Genomic DNA, 20,451 nt, shown 5'->3' on the forward strand with positions numbered 1-20,451 from the left:
TAACTTCCCATTTGAAAAGCAATGAAGAGAATGATGGCTAAGAGGGTAGCATGGAGTGATTTTCATTGCAGTAAGGAAATAACAACTAGTTTAAAACTATTGTCTTTAATGTCAATACTAGCCCAGCAACTAATTGCCAATTTTTAAGTAACAGAGGTATTGATGGCTAAGAAGGTGGCATGGGGGGTGTTTTTTATTGCAACAGGAAACAATGATTATGTAATAGAATAGACGAGAACTCTCCCCTCCGCTAAGTGAGTACAAACTATGATACATTTGCCACACTGATTTATGAGTAAGGTTGGACTAAGATATGAGTTCGCTTCCCCATTTTTTTCAGTTTTTTATTTTTATTTTATGTATTATGTACTCTTCTTTTCTTACCTATCCTTTCTCTTCTTTCCTTTGCACACATTCTTTTCCACCACGTACAAGGTCTTTTACACATCCCTGTAGGAAGTAGTCACTTGGTGCAAGGAAGTGTAGCGTCAGTTTCTACTCAGATTCTCGTGGTAGGAGATCACATAGAGCAGACGTCCCTGCTGTAGCCAAGCCAGGTCCTATAGGCTCTCTGGGACAGTCTAGTGTGAAGTGAGTCTGAAACACACATGTATGAAGCAACCAGAGACACTCAGTTGTTACAGTCTACTTATATCCACTATGCCGTGCTAAATAGAGATAATCGAACAAGGCCAAGGTTCAGGTTCGCACAAACCTGAACCATTGGCATTTGACTCCCGCTACCTTCCTGTTCCGTGGGGAAGGTGCAGACAACTTGAATATCGCCTGGAAAACAGGTATACCTAGGCTGTATTCCTGTTTTCCAGGTGGTACTCGGGCTGTCTCCACCTTCCCCACGGAACGGGAAGGCAGCGGGAGTCAAATGCCGATGGTTCGGCTTCATACGAACCTGAACCTCAGCCCTGTTCGATCATCTCTAGTGCTAGACACTAAATGGAGGACAAGTTGGGATAAGCTCAGCCCATGCTGAGAACCACTCAAAGTGCAGGGCAGTATCCTAAGCTACAAAAGGAACTAGCCTGGATAGGACAAAGGAACCAGAGGGTCTACGTATCCTATTTTGCAGTGCAGGTGACACTAGGGAACCTCGGACACTTAGCTTAACCCAGGGTAACCACGGCTGGGGCTTGTATTACCCTACTAGGATGGAAACTTGAAAGTGTAGGGCAGAAGGTGATCATATACAGCCTAAACACGGGTACAAGTTAACTTTTCACTCTCAAGTCTCAAGTATTCCTCTGAAGTCCCGGCAGAGCACAATACTACTTTGGGTTGGGACTCCCTTGACAAAACTTCTCTCCTCTACGCTGTTCCACTTTACTCTAAACTCTCAAACTATACAAGCACAGCTACAACTACCTCTCTTTCAAGTATCTCTGCAGCACAGATCCAGTGAAGGACTAAAGTCTGTATCAAGATTATCTATCTACTGTCAAGGTGTTTATATTGTTCAGAGACTGCACAGTAAAGCTGTTCTATTTATTTCACTGGGACTCAGCCATCATTTCCTCTGCATCAGCACCTATACACATCCGCTACACACCTTGGGTCATTTTCCCCTTTCTGTGGGTGGCGGTACCGTTAGTCCAGGTGGATAAATTTTCACTCTGAACTACCGTGACAAGAGCCCAAGGGACCCATCACAACCCCACAGGTCACCGACCATTTCAGGGGGATACAGCCAGCCACTCTACAAAGCAGGTACTGACATCACACCTGTGTGCTGGACTAGCACTGGCATCACAACATGATCATCTTGGCTGAGCTGTATCATACCACTGATAACATCACTCCCACTGGTCACCACACAGGGAGCTGCTGTCAGTATATACAGTGAGCACAGGGAGCTGCTGTCAGTAAGTGCAGGGAGTACACAGGGAGCTGCTGTCAGTATATACAGGGAGTACACATGGAGCTGCTGTCAGTATATACAGGGAGTACACATGGAGCTGCTGTCAGTAAGTGCAGGGAGTACACAGGGAGCTGATGTCAGTAAGTGCAGGGAGTACGCAGGGAGCTGCTGTCAGTATATACAGGGAGTACGCAGGGAGCTTCTGTCAGTAAGTGCAGGGAGTACGCAGGGAGCTTCTGTCAGTAAGTGCAGGAAGTACACAGGGAGCTGCTGTCAGTAAGTGCAGGGAGTACACAGGGAGCTTCTGTCAGTAAGTGCAGGGAGTACACAGGGAGCTTCTGTCAGTAAGTGCAGGGAGTACACAGGGAGCTGCTGTCAGTAAGTGCAGGTAGTACACAGGGAGCTGCTGTCAGTATATACAGGGAGTACACAGGGAGCTTATGTCAGTATATACAGGGAGTACAGGAAGCTGCTGTCAGTAAGTGCAGGAAGTACAGGGGGCTGCTGTCAGTAAGTGCAGGGAGTACACTGGGAGCTGCTGTCAGTAAGTACAGTGAGTACACAGGGAGCTTCTGTCAGTAAGTGCCGGGAGTACACAGGGAGCTTCTGTCAGTAAGTGCCGGGAGTACAGAGGGAGCTTCTGTCAGTAAGTGCAGGAAGTACACAGGGAGCTTCTGTCAGTAAGTGCCGTGAGTAAACAGGGAGCTTCTGTCAGTAAGTGCAGGGAGTACACAGGGAGCTTCTGTCCGTAAGTGCAGGGAGTACACAGGGAGCTTCTGTCAGTAAGTGCCGGGAGTACACAGGGAGCTTCTGTCAGAAGCTCCCTGTGTACTCACGGCAGCTACTGTCAGTAAGTGCCGTGAGTACACAGGGAGCTTCTGTCAGTAAGTGCAGGGAGTACACAGGGAGCTTCTGTCAGTAAGTGCAGGGAGTACACAGGAAGCTTCTGTCAGTAAGTGCAGGGAGTACACAGGGAGCTGCTGTCAGTATATACAGTGAGTGCAGGGAGCTGCTGTCAGTAAGTGTAGGGAGTACAGGGAGCTGCTGTCATTAAGTGCAGTGCAGTACACTTTCTTATACTGTACACTGAACTATTTTACTACCTAGCGGCCAACTCCTAAATATGGTTCATATAAAATGTAAAAAAAAAAAGTAATTTACATCATTAGGCAACAACAAGGTTGTCTGAGTAGATGAGCGGCAAGCCGGGTTCACACGCCTGGAGTTCATAAACCCGTATTAAGCTGCTGAAGCGGAGTAGAGATCTGCAACATTGTTGAACTGATAGGGTTTGTATTTTGTTGTGAAACTTTGCTGCAGATGACAAATTCTCAGAAAACTGGTAATCATCACCCAGCTTTCTCAGGAACACAAAACTATAAATGAGTTAAAATAAAGGAATAACTGAGTTACCTGAACATTCAACAGTCCGACTGTATCAGTCCATCCGAGACAAAGATGGGTCTGGTTTCTCTCTCAGACAGGTGGCAACCAATCACAGCTCAAATGAGAAGCGGAAGCTGCACTGTGGTCGGATGTCATCTGTTAGAGGCAAAAATCAGACGCACTTTTGTCTCGTGGGACATCTCCATAGTATCAAAAGATTCTTTAAAACTTCGTAAATATTCTCATTAATATAAAGTTGGTAACATTTTAAAAGTTCTTCATAGTGTTCATAGCGTTAATCCAGTCCTTCCAGACGGCGGATCCAGCATGCAAGCTTTATGTCTTTGCTGTAGAGAGTCACCCTCTTTGCATGCAAACTGCAGAGGTAGGAGTCTTCAAAAAGTCGGACAATGAAGGCCTCAGCTGACTGTGGATAGAACAAGATGACATTATGTCCTTCATAAAGCAACGGCAATGTCCTTTGTATTTTACTGCACAACAACCCTTGAAGGGGCAGTTCGGTAAAAAACTTTTTCTTTCAAATCAACTGGTGCCAGGAAGTACCAGAGACCTGTAATTTACCATTTAATTTAAGTCTTCAAATAATTATCAGCTGCTGTATGTCCTGCAGGATGTGGCGTTATTCTTTCCAGTCTGACAGAGTGCTGCCACCTCTGTCCATATCAGCCGACACAGAGGAGTAAAGACTGAGTGTGAGGACGCGCCTCCACCAGCACGGACTCTAACAAGGCAGACTGCGGATGACTCAGTATCTTTGAGACCGCAGCCCCGCTCTAACAGACGACCTGCAGCGCATCACTCTGCATAAACACCCTGACACACTGACCAGCTGATACTCACCTACACCTAACCGCTTAAGGACGAAAAGGGGCACAATATTGTTCCGGGACACCTTTCCGGTCAAATCAGGACTTAGGGATCACCCCCTACATTGACCACCTGATGGATACTGAAGTGTGATCATCATTTATGTATACTGGATCAGACGCTTGACCTAACAAAGGCATATCCCAGTTGTATATCAACACCCTTCTTATTCCCTGAGGAACTTGTCACCAGAGACCAAGGGAAACGAGTTGGAAAACGGAAGGAGGGATATTAGAGAAATAACTGCCATACTCTATCTACATCATTTATGTATCTAAATTGATCTATGACAAATGACACCTGTGACGGGACAGATGAACAAAACCCAAGAATAGGGTCAGTCCTTCCTGGTGAATTTTGGGACACCTAAAACCAGGGGGTCCTATCCTAGCACTAGGCAGGGAGAGACAGGGAAGACATAGTTCTTACCCTTGTCCAAAATATTTGTAGTTTGTCAACGAAATGTTTGTGTTTTATGTATATATGTCTATTTGTGTAAATAAATATTTGCTATAAGATGCATTATAGCAATTTCACCACAGTCCCTCCACTTGTTTTCTCTTGTTTAGAAGCCTAGAACTGTGGGAATTAAAGCGTAACTGTCATTTCAGGGTAATTTTTTTGAAAACATTAAATATCAACAGTTCAAGCGATTTTAAGAAACTCTGTAATAGGTTTTATAAACCAAAGGATTTTCCTTCTGGACTGAAAAAGCAATCTCCCAGCCTCCCCCTCACTGCAGAAGCAGCAGGATTTCTGTCTCCATTATGTGGCTATGGAGAGGGGAGGGGCTGAGAGGATTGACTGAGCACGGAGCAGTCCTGCACAGCACAACACCCTGCAATCTTCTCTCAGTAAGTTCATAGATAAGCACTGACCTTTCTGACACCTGAATTTAGCGTTTTAGGTGCCCAGACAGTCTAGAAACAGCTGACCTTCATGTCACCTCTTCCTGCTCCCTCATCTCCCTCAGCCCCTCCCCCTTCCTAGGCTTACAATGGAGAGAGCAGAGCCCGTCTTCACTGGCTTCTCTGTAATGAAGACGTGTTTGCCTGATAATGCACAGATAAGAAGTCAGAGGGGGAGGCTGGGAGATTGCTTCTTGAGTACAGAAGGAGGCTTTTTTTGGCTGATAAAACCTATTACAGAGTTTCTTAAAATCGCTTATACTACTGATTTCTGCAATAAAAAAAAAATATGAGTTACGCTTTAACCCCTTAGTGACCGCCGTGCTGCCCTTCAACGGCGGCTACTAATGGGCTTTATTCTGATGCGCACGCCTTTTAACGGTGTACGCATCGGAATGAATTACAGACTATTCACAGTGATGGATTCCTAAAAATGATCAAAGCTCCATTCTCTCCACCACCGGAGGTGCCAGAGAGCATGGGGCAATGATCGGGGACCACCCAGTGTGGTCCCAGTACAAGCGATTAGCGGTATATACTATATACCGCTGATCGCTTGTTCCAAATGGTGCCGGCACTTTTTTACCCCTGTCACCAAAGTCAAGTGCCCCGAATTACCTGTAACCACCCCAGATTACCTGTAACCACCCCAGATTGCCCATCACCTCCCCAGATTACCTGTAACCACCCCAGATTACCTGTAACCACCCCAGATTGCCCATCACCTCCCCAGATTGCCCATCACCTCCCCAGATTGCTCATCACCTCCCCAGATTGCCCGTAACACCCCCAGATTGCCCGTAACCACCCCAGATTGCCCGTAACCTCCCCAGATTGCCCATCACCTCCCCAGATTGCTCATCACCTCCCCAGATTGCCTGTAACACCCCCAGATAGCACGTAACCATCCCAGACAGCCCGTAACCATCCCAGACAGCCCGTAACCATCCCAGACAGCCCGTAACCATCCCAGACAGCCCGTAACCATCCCAGACAGCCCGTAACCATCCCAGACAGCCCGTAACCATCCCAGACAGCCCGTAACCATCCCAGACAGCCCGTAACCATCCAGACAGCCCGTAACCATCCCAGACAGCCCGTAACCATCCCAGACAGCCCGTAACCATCCCAGACAGCCCGTAACCATCCCAGACAGCCCGTAACCCATCCCAGACAGCCCGTAACCATCCCAGACAGCCCGTAACCATCCCAGACAGCCCGTAACCATCCCAGACAGCCCGTAACCATCCCAGACAGCCCGTAACCATCCCAGACAGCCCGTAACCATCCCAGACAGCCCGTAACCATCCCAGACAGCCCGTAACCATCCCAGACAGCCCGTAACCATCCCAGACAGCCCGTAACCATCCCAGACAGCCCGTAACCATCCCAGACCGCCCGTAACCATCCCAGACCGCCCGTAACCATCCCAGACAGCCCGTAACCATCCCAGACAGCCCGTAACCATCCCAGACAGCCCGTAACCATCCCAGACAGCCCGTAACCATCCCAGACAGCCCGTAACCATCCCAGACAGCCCGTAACCATCCCAGACAGCCCGTAACCATCCCAGACAGCCCGTAACCATCCCAGACCGCCCGTAACCATCCCAGACAGCCCGTAACCATCCCAGACAGCCCGTAACCATCCCAGACAGCCCGTAACCATCCCAGACAGCCCGTAACCATCCCAGACAGCCCGTAACCATCCCAGACAGCCCGTAACCATCCCAGACAGCCCGTAACCATCCCAGACAGCCCGTAACCATCCCAGACAGCCCGTAACCATCCCAGACAGCCCGTAACCATCCCAGACAGCCCGTAACCATCCCAGACAGCCCGTAACCATCCCAGACAGCCCTAAACCATCCCAGACAGCCCGTAACCATCCCAGACAGCCCGTAACCATCCCAGACAGCCCGTAACCATCCCAGACCGCCCGTAACCATCCCAGACCGCCCGTAACCATCCCAGACCGCCCGTAACCATCCCAGACCGCCCGTAACCATCCCAGACCGCCCGTAACCATCCCAGACCGCCCGTAACCATCCCAGACCGCCCGTAACCATCCCAGACCGCCCGTAACCATCCCAGACCGCCCGTAACCATCCCAGACCGCCCGTAACCATCCCAGACCGCCCGTAACCATCCCAGACCGCCCGTAACCATCCCAGACCGCCCGTAACCATCCCAGACCGCCCGTAACCATCCCAGACCGCCCGTAACCATCCCAGACCGCCCGTAACCATCCCAGACCGCCCGTAACCATCCCAGACCGCCCGTAACCATCCCAGACCGCCCGTAACCATCCCAGACCGCCCGTAACCATCCCAGACCGCCCGTAACCATCCCAGACCGCCCGTAACCATCCCAGACCGCCCGTAACCATCCCAGACCGCCCGTAACCATCCCAGACCGCCCGTAACCATCCCAGACCGCCCGTAACCATCCCAGACCGCCCGTAACCATCCCAGACCGCCCGTAACCATCCCAGACCGCCCGTAACCATCCCAGACCGCCCGTAACCATCCCAGACCGCCCGTAACCATCCCAGACCGCCCGTAACCATCCCAGACCGCCCGTAACCATCCCAGACCGCCCGTAACCATCCCAGACCGCCCGTAACCATCCCAGACCGCCCGTAACCATCCCAGACCGCCCGTAACCATCCCAGACCGCCCGTAACATCCCAGACCGCCCGTAACCATCCCAGACCGCCCGTAACCATCCCAGACCGCCCGTAACCATCCCAGACCGCCCGTAACCATCCCAGACCGCCCGTAACCATCCCAGACCGCCCGTAACCATCCCAGACCGCCCGTAACCATCCCAGACCGCCCGTAACCATCCCAGACCGCCCGTAACCATCCCAGACCGCCCGTAACCATCCCAGACCGCCCGTAACCATCCCAGACCCGCCCGTAACCATCCCAGACCGCCCGTAACCATCCCAGACCGCCCGTAACCATCCCAGACCGCCCGTAACCATCCCAGACCGCCCGTAACCATCCCAGACCGCCCGTAACCATCCCAGACCGCCCGTAACCATCCCAGACCGCCCGTAACCATCCCAGACCGCCCGTAACCATCCCAGACCGCCCGTAACCATCCCAGACCGCCCGTAACCATCCCAGACCGCCCGTAACCATCCCAGACAGCCCGTAACCATCCCAGACAGCCCGTAACCATCCCAGACAGCCCGTAACCATCCCAGACAGCCCGTAACCATCCCAGACAGCCCGTAACCATCCCAGACCGCCCGTAACCATCCCAGACAGCCCGTAACCATCCCAGACAGCCCGTAACCATCCCAGACAGCCCGTAACCATCCCAGACAGCCCGTAACCATCCCAGACCGCCCGTAACCATCCCAGACCGCCCGTAACCATCCCAGACCGCCCGTAACCATCCCAGACCGCCCGTAACCATCCCAGACCGCCCGTAACCATCCCAGACCGCCCGTAACCATCCCAGACCGCCCGTAACCATCCCAGACCGCCCGTAACCATCCCAGACCGCCCGTAACCATCCCAGACCGCCCGTAACCATCCCAGACAGCCCGTAACCATCCCAGACCGCCCGTAACCATCCCAGACCGCCCGTAACCATCCCAGACCGCCCGTAACCATCCCAGACCGCCCGTAACCATCCCAGACCGCCCGTAACCATCCCAGACCGCCCGTAACCATCCCAGACCGCCCGTAACCATCCCAGACCGCCCGTAACCATCCCAGACCGCCCGTAACCATCCCAGACCGCCCGTAACCATCCCAGACAGCCCGTAACCATCCCAGACAGCCCGTAACCATCCCAGACAGCCCGTAACCATCCCAGACAGCCCGTAACCATCCCAGACAGCCCGTAACCATCCCAGACAGCCCGTAACCATCCCAGACGTAACCACCACAAATTGCCACAGACTGCCCGTAGCTAAACCAAATTGCTTGCAACCTCCCCAGATTGCCCGTCCCCTCCCCAGATTGCCCGTCCCCTCCCCAGATTAACCGTCGCCTCCCCAGATTGCCCATCTCCACCCCATATAGCCAATTAACACCACCAGATTGCCTGTCACCACCCCAGATAGCCAGTAAACACCCCCAGATTGCCCGTAAACACCCCATATAGCCAGTAAACACCCCCAGATTGCCCGTAACCAACCCAGATTGCCCGCAACCAACCCAGATTGGCACAGCCTGCTCGTAACCACCCCAGATTGCCCATAACCACACCAGATTGCCTGTCGCAACCTCAGATAGCCAGTAAACACCCCGAGATTGTCCATTACCACCCCAGAAAGCCAGTAATCACCCACATATTGCCTGTAACTAAAATGACACTCCTTCTCTTCTGAGCCCTGCTGTGTGCCCATACAGTGGTTAATGCCCACATATGGGGTACCATTGTACTCAGGAGAAGCTCCATTACAAATGTTGGGGTGCTTTTTCTCCCCTGTTCCTAGTGAAATTGAAAAATTTCAAACTAAACAAACATATTGGAAAAATTACATTTTTTTCTTTTTTACGGTCTAGTTTTGAATACTTTCCTCCAATACCTGTGGGTTCAAAATGCTCACCACACCCTAAAATGAATTCTTTGAGGGGTGTACTTTCCTAAATGGGGTGACTTTTGGGGGGGGGGGGGGGGGGGGGGGGTTCTATTCTGCAGACATTACAGGGGCTCTGCAAACGCACCTGGCGCTCAGAAACTTCTTCAGAAAAATCATGCACTGAAAATGCTAATTGGCGCTCCCTTCCTTCTGAGGCCTGCTGTGTGCCCATACAGTGGTTTATGCCCACATATGGGGTACCGTTCTCCTCAGGAGAACCTGCGTTACATATATTGGGGTACGTTTTCTCCCCCTTTCCTCGTGAAATTGAGAAATTTCAAACTAAACAAACATAATATTGGAAAAATTCTATTTTTTCATTTTTACTGTCTTCTTTAGAATACTTTCCTCTAATACCTGTGGGGTCAAAATGGTCACCACACCCCAAGATGTATTCTTTGAGGGGTGCACTTTCTAAAATGGGGTGACTTTTGGGGGGGTTCTATTCTGCTGACACTACAGGGGCACTACAAACGCACCTGGCGCTCAAAAACTTCTTCTGAAAAATCTGAACTGGAAATACTAATTGGCGCTCCTTCCCTTCTGAGCCCCGCTGTGTGCCCATACAGTGGTTTACGCCCACATATGGGGTACCGTTGTACTCAGGAGAACCTGCGTTACAAAACTTGGGGTGTATTTTCTCTCATGCTTATTATGAAAATGAGATACTTTAACCCTTTAAGGACCGGGGCAATTTTGATTTTTGCGATTTTGTTTTTTCCTCCTTGTGCATAAAAGGCCATAGCAGTTGCATTTTTTCACCTAGAAACCCACATGAGCCCTTATTTTTTTGCGCCACTAATTGTACTTTGCAATGACAGACTGAATTTTTGCATAAAGTACACTGCAAAAGCAGGAAAAAATTCAATGTGTGGTGAAATTGAAACAAAAACAACATTGTGTTTTTAGTGGATATGTGTTTTTACATCGTTCGCCCTGGGGTAAAACTGACTTGTTATATATGTTCCACAATTCGCCCTGGGGTAAAACTGACTTGTTATATATGTTCCACAAGTCGTTACGATTAAAACGATATGTAACATGTATAACTTATATTGTATCTGATGGCCTGTAAAAAATTAAAACCATTGTTTACAAATATACGTTCCTTAAAATCGCTCCATTCCCAGGCTTATAGCGCTTTTATCCTTTGGTCTATGGGGCTGTGTGAGGTGTCAGTTTTTGCGCCATGACATGTTCTTTCTATTGGTACCTTGATTGCGCATATACGACTTTTTGATCGCTTTTTATTAACATTTTTCTGGATTTGATGCGACCAAAAATGCGCAATTTTGCACTTTGGGATTTTTTAGCGCTTACGCAGTTTACCGTACAAGATCAGGAATGTGATTAATAGTTCGGGCGATTACGCACGCGGCGATACCAAACATGTTTGTTTATTTATTTACTTTTATTAATAACCTGGGAAAAGGGGGGTGATTCAGACTTTTATTAGGGGAGGGGGCTTTTTATTAATAATGACTCTTTTTTTTTTACTTTTACACTTATACTAGAAGCCCCCCTGGGGGACTTCTAGTATAAGTGCTTTGATCTCTCATAGAGATCTCTGCAGCATAGATATGCTGCAGAGATCCATGAGATAGGCACTCGTTTGCTTTCGGCTGCTGCAGCCGGAAGTAAACGAGTGCCGAGTCGGGGACGGCGCCATCTTGGAGCAGTCCCCGGCCGGCTTCAGAAACGGAGATCGACGTTGTCCCGGAGGAGTGATTTCCCCACTAGACACCAGGGATGACGCTGCAAACGGTAAACTTCTAAGCCCCGTAACACCCTAAAAAAGTGAAATATGTTTACGACATGAAGCCAGAATAAAGAGGACATATTAATAATGTGACTTACGAACTAATTTTTGTCATGTGACTTTCTTTTTTAGAAGCTAAGAATTTCAAAGTTCATAAAGTGCTAATTTTTCATGATTGTGTTGTTTTTCACAAAAAAAACACACAAGACAGTGACCAAATTTTTGCCAACATAAAGTACCATATGTTACGAAAAAACAAATCTCAGAATCGCTAGCATACATTAAAGCATCACTGAGCTATAAGCGCATAAAGTGAGACAGGTCAGATTTTGAAAAATAAGCCTGGTCATTAAGGTCCAAATAGGCTTGGTCTTGAAGCGGTGAAGCACCCACAAGCAACCTATTGGTTCCCTGACCCAATAGCAGAGCATGTCAGGAACTGTCCAGAGCAGCAGCAAAATCCCCATAGAAAAACTCTCCTGCTCTGAACAGTTCCTGACATGGATAGAGGTGTCAGCAGAGCGCAGTGTGTCAAACTGGAAAGACTACACCACTTCATGCAGGACATACAGCAGCTGATAAGTACTGGAAGACCTGAGATTTTTTTTTTAATGGAAGTAAAATTAGGAATCTTGGACCAGTTGATTTGAAAGAAAAATATTTTTTGGTCATCTAAACTAATATAGTTATACTTGCACATTAAGTTAAAGGGGTTGGCCACATAGTAAAACTGTTCAGTGTATTGCTTTAGTTAGTCTATTTATAAGGGAGGTTGTGGCCTCTGGGACTAACAGTGCAAGGCAATTCTTAAAGCATATGGATGTAATAGAGGGGCTATCCTACTCCACTCCCTCCCTCTATAAACCCAGCCACTGCAAAGGGACGCTCAGCCTACAGTTGACTAAGCAGACCAAAGCCTTACATTGAGGGCCCATTGGCCGGGATACTGACCTCTTGAAGAGCCATAAGTGCCGCGCTCTGCCATAGGAACGGCACATCCAGGGTATACTTCATGCAGATTTCTCGAACCTGCAACAATTGAAGGTTAAAAGTCTTGACCCCACAGACCACTTAAGACAAAACAGAAGGGGCCACAGAGATCACATCCACTTACAAGCCTTGAAAATCGGGCTTTCGGGATAAGCAGTTCAGTTGACAACTGAAACTTCTTGATCTCTTTCATGGCTTTTTCTCCTGGGCGGGAGCGCTTCCGTCGCTGGGAGCTCTGTTTGCTTTCAGGTCGTTCTGTAATAAGATAAATAACAGGTAAAATAGAGCAGAGAGAAGGGGAGGCGGGGGGGGGAACCATTTATGTTAGGTCTTATATCAGCATTAACCCCTTAAGGATGGGGCCCATTTTTGTTTTTGCGTTTTCGGTTTTTCCTCCTTGTGTTTAAAAGGCCATAGCACTTGCATTTTTCCACCTAGAAACCCACATGAGCTCTTATTTTTTGCGTCACTAATTGTACTTTGCAATGACAGGCTGAATTTTTGCATAAAGTACACTGTGAAACCAGAAAAAAATTCAAAGTGTGGTGAAATTGAAAAAAAAAAAACACATTTCTTTTATTTGGGGGGTATTTGTTTTTACGCCATTCGCCCTGGGGTAAAACTGACTTGTTATGCATGTTCCTCAAGTCGTTACGATTAAAACGATATAGAACATGTATAACTTATATTGTATCTGATGGCCTGTAAAAAATTCAAACCATTGTTAACAAATATACGTTCCTTAAAATCACTCTATTCCCATGCTAATAGCGCTTTTATCCTTTGGTTTATGGGGCTGTGTATGGTGTCATTTTTTGCGCCATGATGTGTTCTTTCTATCGGTACCTAGATTGCGCATATACGACTTTTTGATCGCTTTTTATAAAAAATTTTCTGGATTTGATGCAACAAAAAAATGCACAATTTTGCACCTTGTGATTTTTTTGCGCTTACACCGTTTACCGTGCGAGATCAGGAATGTGATTAATTAATAGTTCGGGCGATTACGCACGCGGTGATAGCAAACATGTTTGTTTGTTTATAACCTGGGAAAAGGAGGGTGATTCAGACTTTTATTAGGGGAGGGGGCTTTTTACTAATACCAATCCTTTTTTTTTTTTACACATATACTAGAAGCCCCCCTGGGGGACTTCTAGTATATACACTTTGATCTCTCATTGAGATCTTTGCTGTATAGATATACAGCAAAGATCAATGAGATCGGCACTCATTTGCTTTCGTCCCGGAGGAGCGATCTCCTCCACTAGACACCAGGGAACGGCTGCAGCTGTCATGTTTCATCGGACCGTGCCGCTAATACCTGCGGTCCCGGGCTACAAGCGGCAGTCCCGGGACTGCCGCGGTTCATAGCGGGGTCGCCGCGCGGCCCCCTCTCTGAACACCTCTTATGGGCGCATGACGTACGGGTACGTCATGCGTCCTTAAGAGGTTAATACAGAATGTACAGAATACATTCTTCCGCCACTTTTCAATCTCCAACTTCACAAATGATCCCTCAGATTTATCCGACCACAACCTCCTCTCTTTCACAATTACTAACAACTGCCCCCCTCCTTACACCCCTTCCCCATACATATACAGAAATCTGCGTGGCATCAACACTCAACAACTCATAGGGGGAGATTTATCAAACATGGTGGAAAGTGAAACTGGCCCAGTTGCCCCTAGCAACCAATCAGATTCCACCTCTCATTCCTCACAGACTCTTTGGAAAATGAAAGGTGGAATCTGATTGGTTGCTAGGGGCAACTGGGCCAGTTTCACTTTACACCATGTTTCATAAATCTCCCCCATACTGACATAGATACAAAAATACCACATAAATATATGAATGTACAGGAGTAGTAAAATGAGGGAGACAACACCCCAAATACTGCTCTACATTAAAATCACTAAAATGTCACCATAAGTCCTGCTGGCGTTCCAGCCGGGACTAATGTATCACTGACTCTGGACTGTATGTACAATAACAAAAATCCAACATCTAGACAGAGACCCGGTAAAACAAAATATAACCACAAATAATGGAGAATAGAAAAAAATTGGAAAAGATCACCATATACAGTCCAACAGAATGAGAGTCAGATGGGATAAGAAATCACCCCACGCGTTCCGCCGTCTAGCGGCTTCCTCAGGGATGTGGGCAGTAAGGTGAGGGGCATAGTTTATATACCAATAAAACATGTGAGAACAATCTCATCCCTCACCTGGCCAAACATGGCCACACAACACCCTGAAAACTAGCCTAGACTATGTAGCTCCCCCTACTCTCCGCACACCCTGCCACAGATGCCAACAGCCCTGGGACACCCTGGAAACTCTTCTATGCTCTAGGACTGCTGAACGTCTGTGGAGGAAGTCTAGAAGCTCAGCAGATTTCATTAATTACAAATTCATCCTCAAATCTTATTACTCTGCCCTTCACCTCGCCAAACAGGCTCATCATCAAACACCTCCCTCATCTCTTCACTGTCAAACAATCCAAAACGCCTTTTCGACACCTTTAATTCTCTTCTCAAGCCCAAGGCTCGGTCACCCATCACTGACCCCTGCGCTCAAGATTTGGCCTCCTACTTCTAATCCAAAATTGACACCATCCGTTCTGACATCCAGGGCTGTGGAGTCGGTAAGCCGCAGCTCAGACTCCTGAATTTTATCAGGACCGACTGACTCCCGACTCAGACTCCTGCTCCTTCATAAATGGCCGGTCATATATCAGGGGAGTTATTTATCACACTGGCTCAGCAGCTTCTCCCTAATGTATTACATGATCCTGGGGCGACTTCTGAAACATACACAGGAAGCTTCTCCTGTGTGTGCAGTGGTTGCTACTCAGAACTAGACTAGATGGAGCAGGTGATCTTTTCCTGCTGAAAGTCTTCTATGTTTCTAACTAAATATTCACCATACTTAAAGAAACACTGCTAACAATGCCAGACACCTGTAATATAGAGGTCAGCCATAGGGATATAGAGGGGGTCACACATAGTGATATAGAGGTCACACATAGTGATATAGAAGGTCACTGTGGGGGCACGCAATAGCACGCACACACACACACACAGCCTGCTGCAGCCATATCATACACCCACACAGCCTGCTGCAGCTATAGCACACACACACAGCCTGCTTCAGCCGTAGCGCACACACAGCCTGCTGCAGCCACAGCACACACACACAGCTTGCTGCAGCCATAGCATACACACACAACCTGCTGCAGCCATAGCACACACACACACACAGCTTGCTGCAGCCATAGCGCGCGCACACACACACACACACACACACACACACACACACAACCTGCTGCGGCCATAGCACACATACACACAGAGCTTGCTGCAGCCATAAAACACACAAACAGCCTGCTGTAGTCATAGCACACACACACAACTGCAACCATAGAACACTGAAGAAAAAGACAATCTTCTCCCAGAGAGAACACCACACTTAGGACAGAGGTTACTGCTAAACTACTTATGTCTACATATTACACTGCTGCTCATATACAGTCATCCAACATCCAGGAAGAGAACAGCACAGATCTCCCCCCACACAATGGACTCTTCCAGCTCAGAAACAAAATGCCAAATAGTGACCGACAACTTTTCCATGACCACCCTTATGTAATAGGGCCAGTGTCCTATTACTGATATATTCCCTGACCCCCTTATGTAATAGGGCCAGTGTCCTATTAGAATGTTGCTCATAATATATAGTCATGAGCAAAACTTGTAAAATTCATATCAAAATTCAATTCTACATTTTTTAAAGACTTTTTTTAAAGTTGGGAGTCAGAACATTTTTTTCTGACTCCAACTCCAGCCAAAGATAACTCCAACCAAAACTAGCTCTAACTCCGACTCCACAGCCCTGATGACATCACCTCTCCCACCTTATCTTCACTCTCTGCTTTTGATCCAGTGACAGAGGAAGAAGTCGCCAAGCTCCTCTCCTCCTCTCATCCCACTTCCTGCCCTAGTGACCCTATTCCCTCACACCTCCTCCAGTCCCTCTCTCCTGCTGTCACTACTCAACTCACCAAAATATTCAACCTCTTCCTCTCCTCTGGTATGTTTCTCTCCTCATTCAAACACTCTGTAATTACCCCGGTACTGAAAAAACATCTCTAGACCCATCCTGTGCAGCCAACTATCGACCTTTCTCCAATCTCCCCTTCATCTCTTAACTCCTGAAACGTCTTGTCTACTCCCGCCTAACCCGCTATCTCTTTGATAACTCTCTTCTTGACCCTAACCCGCTATCTCTTTGATAACTCTCTTCTTGACCCTCTACAGTCTGGCTTCTGATTCCTTCATTCCACTGAAACTGCTCTCACCAAGGTGTCAAACGACCTCCTGAACACCAAGTCACAAGGAAACTACTCCTTGCTGATTCTCCTGGATCTTTCAGCAGCGTTTGACACTGTGGACACCAGCTTCTCCTCTCCATGCTCAGCTCTCTTGGGGCCCTATTTCACCGATTATCATTCAGATTATCGCTAAATTGTTCGAATCTAAATGATAATCATTCGGTTCCTCGCAATAGCAAAGAAATAGCGAAGAAAACACGATCGCAAATACGATCATAAGTAACGATTATCGTTCCATGGAAATGAGTGAACGTTTTCAGGTCTTTCGCAATAGCGGTCGTTTGAGATCGTTAATCGTTAACGATTATGCAAACGATAATTGTCCGGTGGAATAGGGCCCTTGGTCTTAAGGACTCTGTTCTCTCCTGGTTTTCTTCCTACCTCTCTGACCGCTCCTTCAGTGTATCCTTCTCGGACTCTACTTCTTCTCCCTTACCTCTCTCTGTTGGGGTTCCCCAAGCATCAGCCCTGGGTCCCCTCCTCTTCTCCCTCTATACAGCCCCCATCGGACAGACCATCAGCAGGTTTGGCCTGAAATACCATCTCTATGCTGATGACACCCAGTTATACACTTCTTCCTGTGACATCATCCCTGCATTCCTGCAAAATACCAGTGACTGTCTATCTGCTCTCTCTAACACTATGACCTCTCTCTTTCTCAAAATTAATCTCTGTAAAACTGAACTTCTTGTATTCCTTCTAACAAACCTAAACCCGACATCTCCCTCTCAGTCTGTGGTACTAGCAACTCCTGGGCATCAGATTCGATGTCTGGGGGTTATGCTAGTCTCTGATCTATCCTTCACTCCCTATATTCAAGCTCTTGCACGCTCCTGTCACCTTCATCTCAAAAACATCTCTAGAATCCGCCCATTTCTCACCACTGACACCGCTCAGACTCTGACTGTCACCCTGATCCACTCCCATCTTGACTACTGTAACTCCCTACTAATCGGTCTTCCTTTCTCTAAGCTCTCCCCTCTCCAGTATATCCTGAACACAGCAGCCAGGCTCATCTTCCTCTCCGGCCGTTATACTGATTTCTCCCCCCTGTGCCAGTCACTGCACTGGTTACCGATTAAATACAGAACACAGTTCAAACTCCTCACCCCCACCCCGGGCTGCCATCAGGAATTTCGGGTCCCCATACAGCCAAATTGTCAACCCCCCCCCCCCCCCCCCCACTAAGAAAAAATATGGAATGTATCTTTGACTCAGGGCCGGCCTTTGGGAGGTGTGACCTGTGCGGTTAGCTGGGGTGTGGGTGCTCTGGCAGACAAACAGCACACTTAACACACAAACTACTGTGCAACTACAACCCCCAGCATGCCTGGTCAGCCACTGCTGATATATAGTATACAGATACAATACAGATTGGATATAGTATACAGATACCATACAGCCCAGATATAGTATACAGATACCATACAGCCTGGATACAGCCTGGATATAGTATACAGATAGCCATACAGCCTCAACCCTCCAGACTCCATGTCCACAGAAATCAGCGCACACACACACACACACTCTCTCTCTCTCACACACACTCTCACACACACACACACACACACACACACACACACACACTTATTAGAGTGCCTTTACACAGAAAGATTTATCTGACAGATTTTGAAGCCAAAGCCAGGAATGGATGTGAAAAGAGAAGATATTTCAGCCTTTCCCTTTTGACCTGTTCCCTGTTTTTAGTCTTTTCCTGGCTTTGGCTTCAAAAATCTGTCAGATAAACCTGTCTGTGTAAAGGCACCCTTACTCTATGCAGGTAAGCCCCAGGCGTCTTCTGTTATGCTCAGCCAATGGCAGCTAAGCAGCTGATCACGGGCTGGAGGGGTCGGCATGAGGGAGGGCTGGAGCAGTCTGGCAGACTTCCTGAAGATGACATGATTGTCCCAAGATGGCGGCCTGGGTCGACAGTGATTCCGTTATTATACACTTCCGGGTTAAGCATCGGAGGGTGGAAACATGGGAAAGGGAGCCATTCACTTAAATAACACACATTACAATGTTGTATAACTTTGTAATGTGTATTATTTATTGAAAAAATGTTATACACCGCACTACCACTTTAATTGCCCTCATAGTGCTTCACAAAGTAATGGAACCCCCATAGTCCCCCACACACTAATGGTTCCTGCTTGGTCCTTATATACCATAGCAGAGCCCCCTCAGCCCCTCATACACTGTAATAATTCCCCCTATGTCCTCATATACCATAGTAGAGCCCCCTCAGGCCCTCATACACTGTAATAATCCCTCCTATATCCTCATATACCATAGCAGAGCCCCCTCAGCCCCTCATACACTGTAAAAATCCTTCCTATATCCTCATATGCCATAGCAGAGCCCTCTCATACACTGTAATAACCCCTCCTATGTCCTCATATACCATAGCAGAGCCCCCTCAGCCCCCCATACACACTGTAATAACCCCTCCTATATCCTCATATACCATAACAGAGCCCCCTCAGCCCCCCGTACACTGGAAAAATCCCTCCTATATCCTCATATACCATAGCAGAGCCCCCTCGTACACTGTAATAATCATTCCTATTTCCTCACATACCATAGCCCTCTCATACACTGTAATAACCCCTCCTATGTCCTCATATACCATAGCAGAGCCCTCATAAACTGTAATAATCCCTCCTGTATCCTCATATACCATAGCAGAGCCCCCTCAACCCCCCCCATACACTGTAATAATCCCTCCTGTGTCCTCATATACCATAGCAGAGCCCCCTCAGCCCCTCATACACTGTAATAATCCCTCCTATATCCTCATATACCATAGCAGAGCCCCCTCGGCCCCTTTCATACACTGTAATAATCCCTCCTATGTCCTCATATACCATAGCAGAGCCCCCCTCATACACTGTAATAATCCCTCCTATATCCTCATATACCCTGTAATCCCTCCTATGTTCTCATATACCATAGCAGAGCCCCCTCAGCCCCTCATACACTGTAATAATCCCTCCTATGTCCTCATATACCATAGCAGAGCCCCCTCAGCCCCTCATACACTGTAATAATCCCTCCTATATCCTCATATACCATAGCAGAGCCCCCTCATACACTGTAATAATCCCCCCTATAATCTCATATACCATAGAAGTGCCCCCTCAGCCCCCTTATACACTAATAATCCCTCGTATGTCCTCATATACCATAGCAGAGCCCCCTCAGCCCCTCATACACTGTAATAATCCCTCCTATATCCTCTGTAATAATCCCTCCTATGTTCTCATATACCATAGCAGAGCCCCCTCAGCCCCTCATACACTGTAATAATCCCTCCTATGTTCTCATATACCATAGCAGAGCCCCCTCAGTCCCTCACACACTGTAATAATCTCTCCTATATCCACATATACCATAGCAGAGCCCCCTCATACACTGTAATAATCCCCCCTATAATCTCATATACCATAGCAGAGCCCCCTCAGCCCCTCATACACTGTAATAATCCCTCCTATGTCCTCATATACCATAGCAGAGCCCCCTCATACACTGTAATAATCCCTCCTGTATCCTTATATACCATAGCAGAGCCCCCTCAGCCCCCCATACACTGTAATAATCCCTCCTATATCCTCATATACCCTGTAATAATCCCTCCTATGTTCTCATA

At 47.9% G+C, this 20,451-nt stretch overlaps 1 protein-coding gene across 3 annotated transcripts in view; it reads right to left on the reverse strand.

Annotated features, from left to right (window-relative positions):
* Window positions 1-3,519: 3,519 nt before the first annotated feature.
* LOC138797601 (histone H3-like centromeric protein A) overlaps window positions 3,520-20,451 on the reverse strand; it is a 46,406-nt gene continuing 29,474 nt past the window's right edge. For all 3 annotated transcript variants that reach the window (XM_069977972.1, XM_069977971.1, XM_069977970.1), the window contains 3 exons: window positions 12,534-12,664; window positions 12,371-12,448; window positions 3,520-3,686 (listed from right to left, as the gene is read on the reverse strand). In XM_069977972.1, the coding sequence (XP_069834073.1) occupies window positions 3,555-3,686; window positions 12,371-12,448; window positions 12,534-12,664 (341 nt within the window). In that variant the 3' untranslated portion in view covers window positions 3,520-3,554. The remainder of the gene's footprint in view (window positions 3,687-12,370; window positions 12,449-12,533; window positions 12,665-20,451) is intronic.

The sequence above is a fragment of the Dendropsophus ebraccatus genome, chromosome 7, assembly GCF_027789765.1.
Source record: "Dendropsophus ebraccatus isolate aDenEbr1 chromosome 7, aDenEbr1.pat, whole genome shotgun sequence".
In the NCBI taxonomy this organism is placed as follows: Eukaryota; Metazoa; Chordata; class Amphibia; order Anura; family Hylidae; genus Dendropsophus; species Dendropsophus ebraccatus.